General features: G+C 36.5%; 1 protein-coding gene across 1 annotated transcript in view; it reads right to left on the bottom strand.

Moving 5' to 3' along the window:
• SWT1 (SWT1 RNA endoribonuclease homolog) overlaps positions 1-12,946 on the bottom strand; it is a 188,509-nt gene that overhangs the window by 35,587 nt on the left and 139,976 nt on the right. The window contains exon 17 of the mRNA XM_007937682.2: positions 680-746. Within this exon, the coding sequence (XP_007935873.2) occupies positions 680-746 (67 nt within the window). The remainder of the gene's footprint in view (positions 1-679; positions 747-12,946) is intronic.

Below are 12,946 nucleotides of genomic sequence, written 5' to 3'. Positions count from 1 at the left end.
GTAGGAGATCCTTGATAGAGAGGGAGAACAATGTGGAACAAAACTCAAAATCATTTGGAGGGCAAAAAAAGATGGTGGGGACCAGGTGTGCTGATCCAATAGAGCCTGATGGAACGACTGAGACTATGGCCTCTACCTGCCTTTCAGGTCTGGAATTGAACCCACACCTATGGTTTCCAGCCAAACAAAAGACAGGCATATGAGTTGAACATTTACTTCAAGTAGAGACACGCCTTGGAGAGAACAGTCATGGGAGAAAGAAGGGCTGCTTATGCACAGGGAGACAGCTCAGGGGGCAGGAGAGTATGGAGGGATGGAACTGGGAAGAGGTAACTATGGGGAGGAAGTGGGAGAGGAGCTGTTGCATTGTGGTAACTGTGGTCAATGACATGAGACAAAGTGTATGTGAACTGCTGTATGGAAAGTGAATTTGCTCTGTAAATCTTTACCCAAATCACAATAAATAAATAAATAAATAACGCACTACTGTATGCTTTTTCATAGGGAACTGAACAAAGGACTAAATATGTAATTAGCAAACTTCTGTGGAATTCAAGAACTTAATTTAAAGAAAGCATCAATTAAATAGCATTCCATTACATTTTGGAACTCCTATTGGGCTTATTTTATTAAAATTTGTTTATCTTGCAAACAAGGCAAACAAAAATATATCTCATACCTCATACTTGGTTAGAAAGCTGTAGAGGGTCTCAACATCTTGATAATTACTGTTGGGGGCCAAAATCCTAAAAATCAAAAGCAAAGAAAGTGAATGAATGATTTAAATGAAACAACAACAGAAAAACAACTTTCTCTCAAAAACACATCTATATTATGAGAAATAACTTATTCCATGGTAAGTTTATTTAATAGTTTATAACCTTTGTTGTTTTTTTAATCTGTCAATTAAAAATTATAAAACTATGATCTTAATATAATTCAACAGAGATCAATTTATTAAAATATTTTGGCTTATTTAAATTGGTAGTTATATCATCAATTAATCACAAACCATAAGCATTCATACAGTGAAATTACAGTTCATATTTTGAGTTACAATGCTATAGGTTCCTCAAAGGATAACCAGAAATGTGAAGTGCAAGTATACTCCCTATCTTTTAAGCTGTAAACAAACCTTGACAAATTCCTATAGAAATGTACAACCAGTCCAAATGGACATCAGATTAAACTATTACCCATATAAAAGAAATACTGATATTAAAAGATGTTGTGACTAAATTTAAATAACACTCTTTGAACTATCAGCCTAGTGCTTTATGAAATATCAGTAGTTATCAGACTATGTCAATTGTTAGAGATAACACTGATTCACAAAAAGAATAAATGATAGAAACAATGAAAAGATAAAAACAAGAAAGTGAAGAATATATTTCTCCATTAGCATTAAAGTATTAATTCTCACTTTCTGATACTATTTTTTAATTCTTTCAGCATGAAGAACATTTTTTTCTTTCAAAAAAACTAAAAATAAAGTAATTCTGTCTTTATAGCATACTGGCTATTAAAAAAACTGCTGTCAAGTCAATTAGACTCATAGCGACCCCTCCTTGGGTTTCCAAGGTGGTATCGCTACAGAAGTAGATTGCCCAATCTTTCTTCATAATGGCTATTAGCATTGTCTTTCTGGGTGAATTTAGTTGTATCACCCTGGGTGAGTTACTTAACTTCCATGTGATCATCTTTTACCTGCTGTTAAATGAGGATATTAATAGTTTCTACTTCATAGGGTTGGGCAATCTACTTCTCGGAAGGTTGGGCAATCTACTTCCACAGTGATACCGCCTCGGAAACCCAAGGAGGGGCAGCTATAAGTCGGATTCTACTCAACAGTAGTGAGTTTGGTTTTAGTCATAGGGTTGTAAAAACTAAATGAATTCATATAAAAAAATTCTTATATAACAAGTGAAAAACTGTGAAAGTTCTTAATTAAAAAAATAAAAACCACTATCATTGAGTAGATTCCAACTCATAGCAACCCCCACTGGGTTTCCAAGGTGGTAAATCTTTATGGAAATAGATTGCCCAGTCTTCCTTCCACGGAATGGCTAGTGGGTTTGAACCACTGACCTTCTGGTTAGCTGTCAAATGCCTTAGGCACTGTGCCACCAGAACTCATAAAAGTACTTATACCAAGTGCTATTTATGTGTCAATTCTAATAGCAACTATCATTGTCATCATCATCATCACTTGATTGTTTCAAGCCACACAGTAAGTGAATGATGACATAACTTAAGAGCAAATGAAGCTACCTATACTAATTCTAAAATTCTAAGTGGCTTTTAATTATAATATCTATACCCTTACATCCTCATGATCTCTTGATGTTACCAGGCTTTCAAGAGAGTTAACTGATCTCACAACCTTTATTAGATCTTTAGACGTTTTTGCCTTTATTATACTTGTGGGAGAGGCTTTACATATAAATCTTCAAGACAGTCAAATTTTTAAAGGTACACATACAAAATATCTTTAAGAATATTTTTTTTAATCTACACAAGAATGCTAGTTTCATGGAAAACATTTCTTCCCTCAATATGTAATTTTAAAATACAAATGATCTAAGAACAGCAACAATAACAAAAAGGATAATACGTAGGCAGTGGTGGTGGCAGAGGAAGGGTCATAAATAATCTGCTTAAGTAAATGAAAACAAAGTTGTAAGTTGAATTAATTCTTTAGAGAAACAACAGGAAAAAATCAATTACTGTGTTCTAATTTTGCAACCTAGTATACACAAACAGTCAGCAATGTGGAATAATTTGTGCCTTTTTTTTTTATGGCTTTAAAAATAATCCAAACTGTGCATGATAAAAGGGGTTAAGGAAACCAGGTGAAGCAAGATGTTTTATATTAAGAACCCTATAAAATGTCAACCTAGTATCACAAAAGGAAGTATTTTACCAGAGAATTTACATTTTTTGCCCTGAAACACTTCATAGAAAACTTAAGTTTTAGATAAAGTGATCATTAATTATAGTAACGTATTGCATACAAAAGACCTCTTTCAAGTGCGGAATACCAAAGATGTCTCCTTGAAAACTAACGTGCACCTAACCGAAACCTAACCCAATCTCCTCTTATGCATGTGAGAGCTGGACAATGAATAAGGAAGACTGAAGAAGAGTTGATGCTTTTGAGTTGTGATGTTGGTAAAGAATGCTGAGAGTACCATGGACTGCAGGAAGAACTAACAAATTTATCCTGAAAAAAGTGCAGCTGGAATGCACTTTGGAAGCGAGAATGGCCTGAATTTGTCTCACCTACTTTGGTCATGTTGTCAGAAGGAACCATTTCCTAGAGAAAGATATCATGCATGGTAAAGTGGATGGTCAACAAAAAAGGGGAAAGCCCTCAACAAGATGGATTGACACTGGGGCTCCAACCATGGGCTCAGGTATAGCAAGGATTGTGAGGCTGGCACAGGACCGGGCAGTGTTTTCTTCTGTTGTACATAGGGTTGCTTTGAGTCAGAGATGACTCAATGGCATCTAACAACAACAATATATAATATATATATATATATAAAATTCATATCCAAAGTAAAACATATAGAAAATAATTATATCATCTTTCCAATTAGTGAAGAATTATAATTTTTAACAAACCCATCCTGGCTTTATTTTTAACAGTATTTTTATAGTATTTTATTGAGATATAATACTATAAAATTCATATACAGTAAATTTTAATCAATTTACAGAACTGTACAATGATTACCACACTTCACTTTTGGGACATTTCTTTCACCCAGAAAGAACTCTTCTTGCCCATTTGCAGTTATTTTCTGTCCGTAGCCTGAGTCCCAGCTCCATGCAATCTCTAATCTTACTGTCTGTCGCTATACGGTTGCCTTTTCTGGATTAAACTGTTTTCTTGGTCTACCAATTCTTTCCCTCTTATTATTACAAACAAAACAAAACAAACCTATGGTGGTCAAGTCAACTCTGATTCGTAGTGACCCTGCAGAGTTTCCAAGGCCGTAATCTTTAAGGAATCAGACTGCCACGTCTTTCTCCTGTGGAATGGCTGGTGGGTTTGAACCTTAACTACTGTGCCATCAGGGCTCCTTGCCATCACAAAAGCATAATGGTATCTGTAAATAGCAAACTCCAGGGGATTATGGCTAAACCTCACACAGTACTGGATAAGTAAGTGAAACAGTAAAATGCCTACTAAAGATGCCCAAAGAAGAACAAAATACTCTTTATTTTCTCATCCAATAAATATTTGAGGCCCAATGTGAGGCAAGCATTGTTTCTAGGTCCTTTGGATACATCAATGAAGAAAAAAATGAAGACCATATTAGACCAAAACACCATAGTTCTAAAGAGCATCTGAAAGAGAAAAAATCTTGACCAAATACAGGGAAATGATGAAGGAAGAAAAAGCTCATTCTTATCCCTTTGACAGCCAGTTCTTTCCATTTTTCAATTGCTACTTGCTCTGGTAGTGTAGTGCCTAAGGCATTTGACTGCTAACCAGAAAGAAGGCTAGCGGTTCAAACCTACCAGCCACTCCTCAGAAGGAACATGGGGCAATCTACTTCCATAGTGATGCCACCTCAGAAACCCAAGGAGGGGTGGTCTCTATGAGTTGGGTCTGACTCGACAGCACATAACAACAACAACAACAACTTGTAAACAAAATACAAAACATAGGAATTTTAAGTTTTAAAGAAAGAAGTTGTTTACTACAAATAGAAATATTTGATTACTTGACACAAGTATCACAGGATTATACCTAATGAAGAAAGGTTTACTGATATATCAGTATCATTCACAGATCTATAATTTCTATAATTAGAAGAAAAATTATACATGTTATTTTTAGAACTAGGATATATATTATAGGACTCATTGCCATTTTTTTTTTTTTAAAGAATGTTTTAAGGTAAACTGACCCAAAAATTAACTATACAACCTTTATTAAAATGCACTCAATTTGGGGTTGAATTTATAACCACATCCTGTGATTTCTGAGTTTAAAAGAACAGAATTTAGTTTGGTATAAAAACTGCCAACTTTTACTCATTAGAATACAGCTTGTTGAAAACACATTAAAAAAAAAAAAAAAAAAGGAGAAAACACTTTATGGTCTTTCATGCCTTGGTAATTCCCCACACAAAAATTCTTTAGAGGTCAGCCTTCTCTACAGCTTTCTCATTATTATTTTTCTTTTTTCGTATAACAATATGAAGACAAAAGACCCTTAGAATGAAAGTCCCAAAATTACCCTTCACTGATAACATTTGAAAAGAATGGTAGAATGAAGGAATTAGCTATTTGGCAAGCAGAACTTTTCAGAAAATGACCATATTTTATTATACATATATCTACATTTGTTCTGCCAAAAGAAATTCCTATTAACAAGCATTTATCAGATGCATACTGCTTGTCGGACTGTATAGTGAAAACCATGCAAAATAACATTATAAGATATGGTTCCCTGTTCTAAAATTGTTTATAATCTTCAAATTCATTCCAGAATTTTAGAATCAGAGTTGGGCAGTACACATCTGAAACAAGAATTAATGTGTAGTTTACAAATTATTTACAAACTAAATCTGATCTGAATGTGCTATAGTTTCCTTTAAAACAGCACCAACAACAAAAAAAAATCACTAATTTTATATGGAAAGGAAAGAGACCTCGGACAAGCAAAGCACTATTGAAGAAGAACAAAGTAGGAGGTCTCACTCTCCCACATCTCAAAACCTACTATATAGCCACAGTAGTCAAAACCGCCTGATGCTGGTATGACAACAGACACATAGACCAGTGGAATAGAATTGAGAACCGAGAAACACCTCCATCAACCCATGGTCAGCTGATCTTTGACAAAGGGCTAAAATCCATTAAATGGGGAAGAGATGGTCTCTTTAAGAAATGGTGCTGGCAAAACTGGATATCCATTTGCAGAAAAATGAAACAATATCCATACTTCACACCATAAACAAAAACTAACTCTAGATGGATCAAAGACTTAAATGTGAAACCTAAAACTATAAAGTTTCTCAAGGTAAAAATAGGGGCAAATTTAGGGGCCCTAATTTATGGCATAAGTCAAGCATAACCCAAAATGCACAAAGAGCAGAAGATAAACTAGATGAATAGGACCTTCTAAAAATTAAATTTTTATGTGCTTCCAAAGACTTCTCCAAAAGAGTAAAAAGAGAACCTACAGATTGGGAAAAATATTCATCAATGACATATCTGACAAGGGACTTCCGCTGGAATTTATAGAAAACTCCAACACCTCAACAACAAAAAGACAAATAATCCAATTCAAAAATAGACAGAAGACATGAATAGGCACTTCAGCAAAGAGGATATTCAGGTGGCCAACAAACACATGAAGAAATGTTCATGATCATTAGCCATTAACCAAAAAAACCACACTCACTGCTGTTGAGTCAGATCTGTCTCATAGCGACCTCTCCTTTGGTTTCCAAGACAGTATCAGTATGAAAGTAGATTGCCCAACCTTACTTCCGAGAAGTGGCTCATGGATTTGAACTGCCAGCTTTCTGGTTAGCAGTCAAATGCCTTAGGCACTACACTGCCAGAGCTTCCCATTAGCCATTAGAGAGAGGCAAATCAAAACAACAGTGAGATATCATCTTGTTCTAGCATTTATAGCAAAGTTCAACATGACAGAAAATAACAAATGCTGGTGAGGATGTGGAGAGACTGGGACTCTCATACGCTGCTGGTGGGACTGTGAAATGATACAACCACTGTGGAAAACAGTATGGCAATTCCTTAAAAAGTTGGAATTAGAAATACCATTTCACCCAGCAATCCCATTACTAGGTATATATCCTAAAGAAGTGAGAGCCAGGACAAGAACAGATATATGCACACCCATGTTTATCACAGCAATATTTACAATAGCAAAAATATGGAAACAACCTAGATGCCCATTAACAGAAGAACGGATAACCAAACTATGGTACATAGACACAATGGAATACTATGTAACACTAAAGAATAATGGAGAATCTACAAAACACCACATAATGTGGATAAACTTGGAGGATATTATACTGAGTGAAATAAGTCAATCACAGAAGGGCAAATATTTTATTAGTCTGCTATTGCAAAACGTCAAGTAAAGGTTTATATATGCAGGGAAACTTTGTTTGTTGGTTACCAGGGGTAGAAGAGGAGAGAAGGGAACACTGTAAAGATAAAATAAAATAAAGCATCAATAGTAATACGTAATGTTTTACTGAACAATTACAGTCTAACATACTTTACATATATCATCTCTGATCCTTTTAACACTCTGAATTAGTTATGTAACTAAGTTAGCTACTTTCCTGTACCTTAGTTCTTCACCTGTGACAAAGTAGTGTCTACCTCATAAAGTTACTGTATGAATTAAACAGAATAATGTAGTGTTTTAGCACAAGTCCTGGTACATTAGATGTTCAATAAATACTAGCAATTATGATAACCAGTTTCCAAATGTAAAAACCCAGAGTCAGAGTTTTAAGAAACTTGTCCAAATTACACACTGACTGGTGGTAGGTGTCAAAGCTCTATTTGTTTGACTTGACAGCCCACACATTTTCCACTAATAAAAAGGGTAACCACCATCATCTTGCCTTTATATGATTTTATAAAATAAAGTGCTTTTGAATAAAGTGCTAATTTTATCTGAGCAGAAAAACTCTCTAATTTGCCTTTTACCAAATGATTCTGGGAAGTTATTTTGTGTAATTCACTAAATTTTGCAGTTGTTATGTCTTCTTGAAGCCACAATGCAAGTTAGTAGAATCAACACTCACTACAAGTCTTTACTCTTAGTCATCTAGGCACTTTGAGTTTTCTGTCTATGAGCAATTAGCATTAAGCAAACCACATGTTAATTCAAATTAAACAAATTTCATTTCCATCTCACCCAACATCAGGTAAATAAATCAATAATAATAAATATCAACGTATCTCTCTAAGAAAAAGGGACTATATCAAATAAGCCATCAAGATGAACTAAATTGTTTATTAGAATTTAAAAACCTGAAATAAACTTTTCTCCTATTTGGGAAAAATATAGCAGCAGACTCAGGAGTAGCAGAAGAAGCGTAAAACATTCCTTAGGTTTAATATTTAATTCTAGAAATTCAAATACAGAGAGATCATGTTCTTGGATATTTGTACATCATGACTTCAGTCCCACAAAACTGAATAAATTTTGTTCCCTCCTGGAAAGATTAGGAGCTCTGGTAGCATAGTGGCTAAGACACTTGCCTGCTAACCAGACGGCTGGCGGTTCAAACCCACCAGCCACTCCTCGGAAGGAAGGTTGGGCAATCCTACTTCCGTAGTGATACTGCCTCGGAAACCCAAGGAGGGGTCGCTATGAGTCGGGGCCAACTCGACGGCACATAACAACAACAACAACAACAACCTGGAAAGATTAAGTTTTAGATTAATGCAATATTTAAAATAGCTTTTGAAATTGTGAGAAAATATGTTTAAAAAGTAATTGCATGAAATGAAAATGTTTAAGGTATTATTTTAAAAATTTATTTTTATATTCTCTAAAGCTAAGAACTGAGTCAAGGATTGGCTATTATTATGAACAGCTAGCACAACATTATCGATGATAATAGTACTATCAATAATTCAGCATCTATAAAGTAATAGGGACTCAACAAATGCTACCTCCTTTAATCCATACAATTTGATAAGTACTTATGAATATTATAACCTCTGTTTTACAGGTCAGGAAACAAAAAAAAAGATTAAGTCATTTATCTAAGTTATAAAACTGGTAAACAGATGGAGCTAGGATTCAAATTCAGATCACTCTGACCCTGAAAGCTGTTCTTTTCATTTTAACATGAAACATGTCCATAAATACTGTCATACTGTAATTTTCCCCTAAATTTTATTTTTTTGTTGTTGAGAATTCTGGTGGTGTTAGTACCTAAGGCATTTAACTGCTAACCAGCAGGCTGGCAGTTCAAACCCACCAGTTATTTCTTGGAAGGAAAATTGGGCAATCTACTTCCATAGAGATACCGCCCTGGAAACCCAAGGAGGGGTCACTATGAATTGAACTGACTCGATACCAGTGAGTTTGGGTTTGGTTTTTTAAAAACATACACTGGTTCAATAGTTTATACATGTACATTTTGATGATACAGATTACATTCTTTGAGTTGTGCAACCATTCTCACCCTCCTTTTCTGAGTTATTCCTCCCTTATTAACATAAACTCACTGCCCTCTAACATTCCTGTCTAATCTTTGGAGGTGCTGTTGTCACCTTAAAACAGCATAATATTCAAGGTAGTCGTTTTTCACTAGTTAAGCTAAACTACTGTTTGATTTTAAGAAGACTTCAAGGGATATTTTTGGTTTAAGTTTTAAAGATTATCTCAGGCAGTAGTTCCAAGGGTTCATCCCCTGCTCCATGGCTCTACAAAGTCTGGAGTCCATGAGAATTTGAAATTCTGTTCTGCATTTTCTCACTTTTGATCAGGATTCTTCTACGGAATCTTTCATCAACATGTCCAGTAATAGTAGCTGGGCACCATCCACTTCTGGTCTCATGGCAAAGGAGGCAGTTGTTCAAGGAGGCAATTAGCCACACATTCCATATCCTACTCTTATTCCTGACTCTCCCTCTTCCTCTGTTGTTACAGGTGAATACAGACCAAGTGTTGTACTTTGCATGGACACCTGCAAGCTTTTAAGACCCCAGACACTAGACAATGAACTAGGAGACAGGACAGAAGCACTAAGTGCGGTATTAGATCAATTAAGTGATACGTCCCATGAAACTATAACTCCAAAGCAAGGAATCAAATCCCATTAAGTGTTTGGTTGTATATAAGCAGCCTCTGTAGCTACATTTCTTTTTTTCTCATTGCTATAAATGTATCTATCACACAACTTTTGCCAGTTCAACTTTTTCCTGGTGTACAACTTAATGACAACAATTACAATAATTGGCTGTGCCCCCCTATCCTTAATCAATGTAACTTTACCATCATACCATTAGCCCTCCTTTTCCCCCTCCCTCCTGCCCCTGGTAACCACTAATAAGTCTGGCCTCTGTGCATTTGTCTTGTCTTTTTATTAAAGTGAGGCCATACATTTGTCCTTTTGTGATTGGCTTATTTCACTCAGCATAATGTCTTTAAGCTCTATCCATACTATATAGAATTCATCAAGACTTCATTTCTTCTATGGCTGTGTAGAACTATACAACCTTTATTAAATGCACCACATTTTGTTTATTCATTCATCTGGTGATAGGGCATGTTGCTTGTTTCCACCACTTGGCTATTATGAATAGTGCTGCAATGAAGACTGGTGTGTCTTAGTCCTCTAGTGGTGTTGTAATAGAAATACCACAGGTAGATGGCTTCAACAAACAGGAATTTATTCTTTTACCATTTAGGAAACTGGAAGTCCAAATTGAGAGTGCTGTCTATAGGGGCTAGGTGAAGGCTCCTCAACCTTGGGCTTCAGCTCTGCTTCTCGTTCCAGGCCCATTGGAGCTGGAGGCATCTTTTAATTCATGCAGCTGCTGGCTGCCAAAGTGACAAACCCAAGATTGCCAGGGAAAATGACACAATCCCAAAATCATTAGGCAACACGACAAGCCACTGGTTCAAGTCCAGGAACAATACCAAGATCAGCAGGCAACATGGCACAAAATGTGCCAAAAAGCTAGAGATCTGTCTCAAAGCTTCTCCATGTATACTAGAAGTAGGCCAAAATACAATGGCAACTCCCCTTTCACTAATTAAAGTCTCACAGAAGATTCCCCCATGGAAGTGATTATAATCTCATCATGTGAAATAACTACATCCAGCTGCCAAGCCATTCAAAACCACAGCTCAGCCAAGTTGACATATAACCTTACATTCCACAGTGTACATGTCTCATTTTGAGTCTCTGCTGTCAAGTCCTTTTGAGTATATACGTAGGAGTGGACTGCTATTTTTAGTTTTGTGTGGAACCACCATACTGTTTTCTACCATTTTGCATTCCACCAGAAATGGGTAAGGGTTACAATTTTTCCACATCCTCATCAACATTTATTATCTGGCTTTTTTTTTTTTTTTTTTTTCAGCCTTCCTAGTGAGAGTGAAATGGTTCCTCAGTGTTCCCTGCCCGCCATGTGGTTATGATTTGCAGCTCTCTGATAGCTAATGATGCTGGGCATCCTTTCATGGGTCTGGTGGCCCTAAGGCATTTGACTTCTAGCCAGAAGGGTGGGGGTTCAAACCCACCAGCCACTCCTCAGAAGATTGGGCAATCTACCTCCATAGAGATATTGCCTTAGAAACCCAAGGAGGGCTTGCTATGAGTTAAATCAACTCAATGGCAGTGAGTTTCCAGTTTTGGTGGCCATTAGAATGTCCTCTTTGGTGAAATGTATAGTCAAGTCCTTTGCTCATTTTATGATTGGGTTATTTGTCTTTTTGTTGTTAAGTTGTCGAAGTTTTATACATATTTTGGTTATTAGACTTTTACCAGATATATGGTTTCCAAAGACATTCTCCTAGTCGGTAGCTTGACTTTTCACTTTTTTAGGAAAGTCTTTCGATGAACACAAATTTCTAATTGTTATGAGGTCCCATTTCTTTATTTTATCTTTTGCTATTTGCACTTTAGTTATTATATTAGATAACCCCATTATTAAAATCTAGAACTGACAGCATTGCTCCTGAATTTTCTTCTAAGAATTTTATGGTTTTAGTTTGCACATTTAGTCCTTAATCCATTTTGAATTTGTTTTTGTTCAAACAGGACTTTGACGTAGTTGATGATGAATTTAAATTAAAATATCACTTAACTAATTGATAAATTGGGTCAAAATTTATCAAATCCACAGTGAGGAAACACTAGGAAAAAAAAAATAGTCTTGGATCCTACAACACTAGTTTTTGTCATTTATTGCAAGTAAAATTAAAACCATACATTTTCTGTAGTTAATTAAGAGATGATGGTAAAATGATTATGCAAATGGAAAATGCCCATTAGCCCCAGATTTTTTGGTGGCGGGAGGTGGGGGAGTCTGATCTCCTCTAACTTCAAAAGGGGAAGAGATGATCATTATTTGCATCAACAGCCCAAGGCTGATTCCTATGAGGGGAAGGTCAGATACGGCTCCACCCTCTAATCTTTTTACCAATTCTGACACCAACCGTCCCTCCTACGGCGCTCCCTACTTCTCTGCTGAGTTCAGTAATTCATTTCAATGGCCATACAGAACTCACAGAATATACTCAATTATGGGATTTATTAGGGTAGTAACAGGTTACAATTTAGGATCAGAAAACAACGCAGTTCTGTGATCAGGACAGCCTCTTCTCAGGAAGCCCTTGGCTTCTTGGCACTGTGCATCCTGAACATTTGCCCTGCTCAGGCAAATGTTACAAAATTCTTCTAGTTCTGCCAATAAGTGCCCAGAGGCACCTCACTTAGCCAGTAAGCCTGAGCCCAAAAGCTCAGCTCGAGCTCTCTGGGTTGGCAAACTTAGCTCCATCAAGTGCCTGGAGGCACCCCACTCCAAAAGCAAGCTTCCTGACAGAATTCAGCACTCTCACTCCTTGGGTCTAGAAGTGCACCACTCTGTCTCCTGTCAATCTCCTGGTTCTGCTGTTTCTACTGCTGCCATTTCTCTGCCACTTCTTCTCTGCCACTGCTTCTTCTTGTCACTGGTGTTACAGCTTTCTGTCGCCTAGATCTAAGAGGTTCCCAGCCACTCAACTAGGCCCATCCAAGTTTAACTACCACAATTGTACTGGATATAAAGCAATATCTAAGATACTTCGGGGATACTGGAGATATAGGCTACTGATCCTATTCTCATGGGGTTCATAATTTAGGGATCTAAGAGGTTCCCAGCCACTCAACTAGGCCCATCCAAGTTGACATACAAATTTAACTACCACAAT

This window comes from Orycteropus afer, unplaced genomic scaffold (genome assembly GCF_000298275.1).
Source record: "Orycteropus afer afer isolate SDZICR_OR568_19922 unplaced genomic scaffold, OryAfe1.0 scaffold00043, whole genome shotgun sequence".
In the NCBI taxonomy this organism is placed as follows: Eukaryota; Metazoa; Chordata; class Mammalia; order Tubulidentata; family Orycteropodidae; genus Orycteropus; species Orycteropus afer.
The sequence above is the reverse complement of the archived record's forward strand: the minus strand, read 5'-3'. Positions and strand labels throughout refer to the sequence as shown.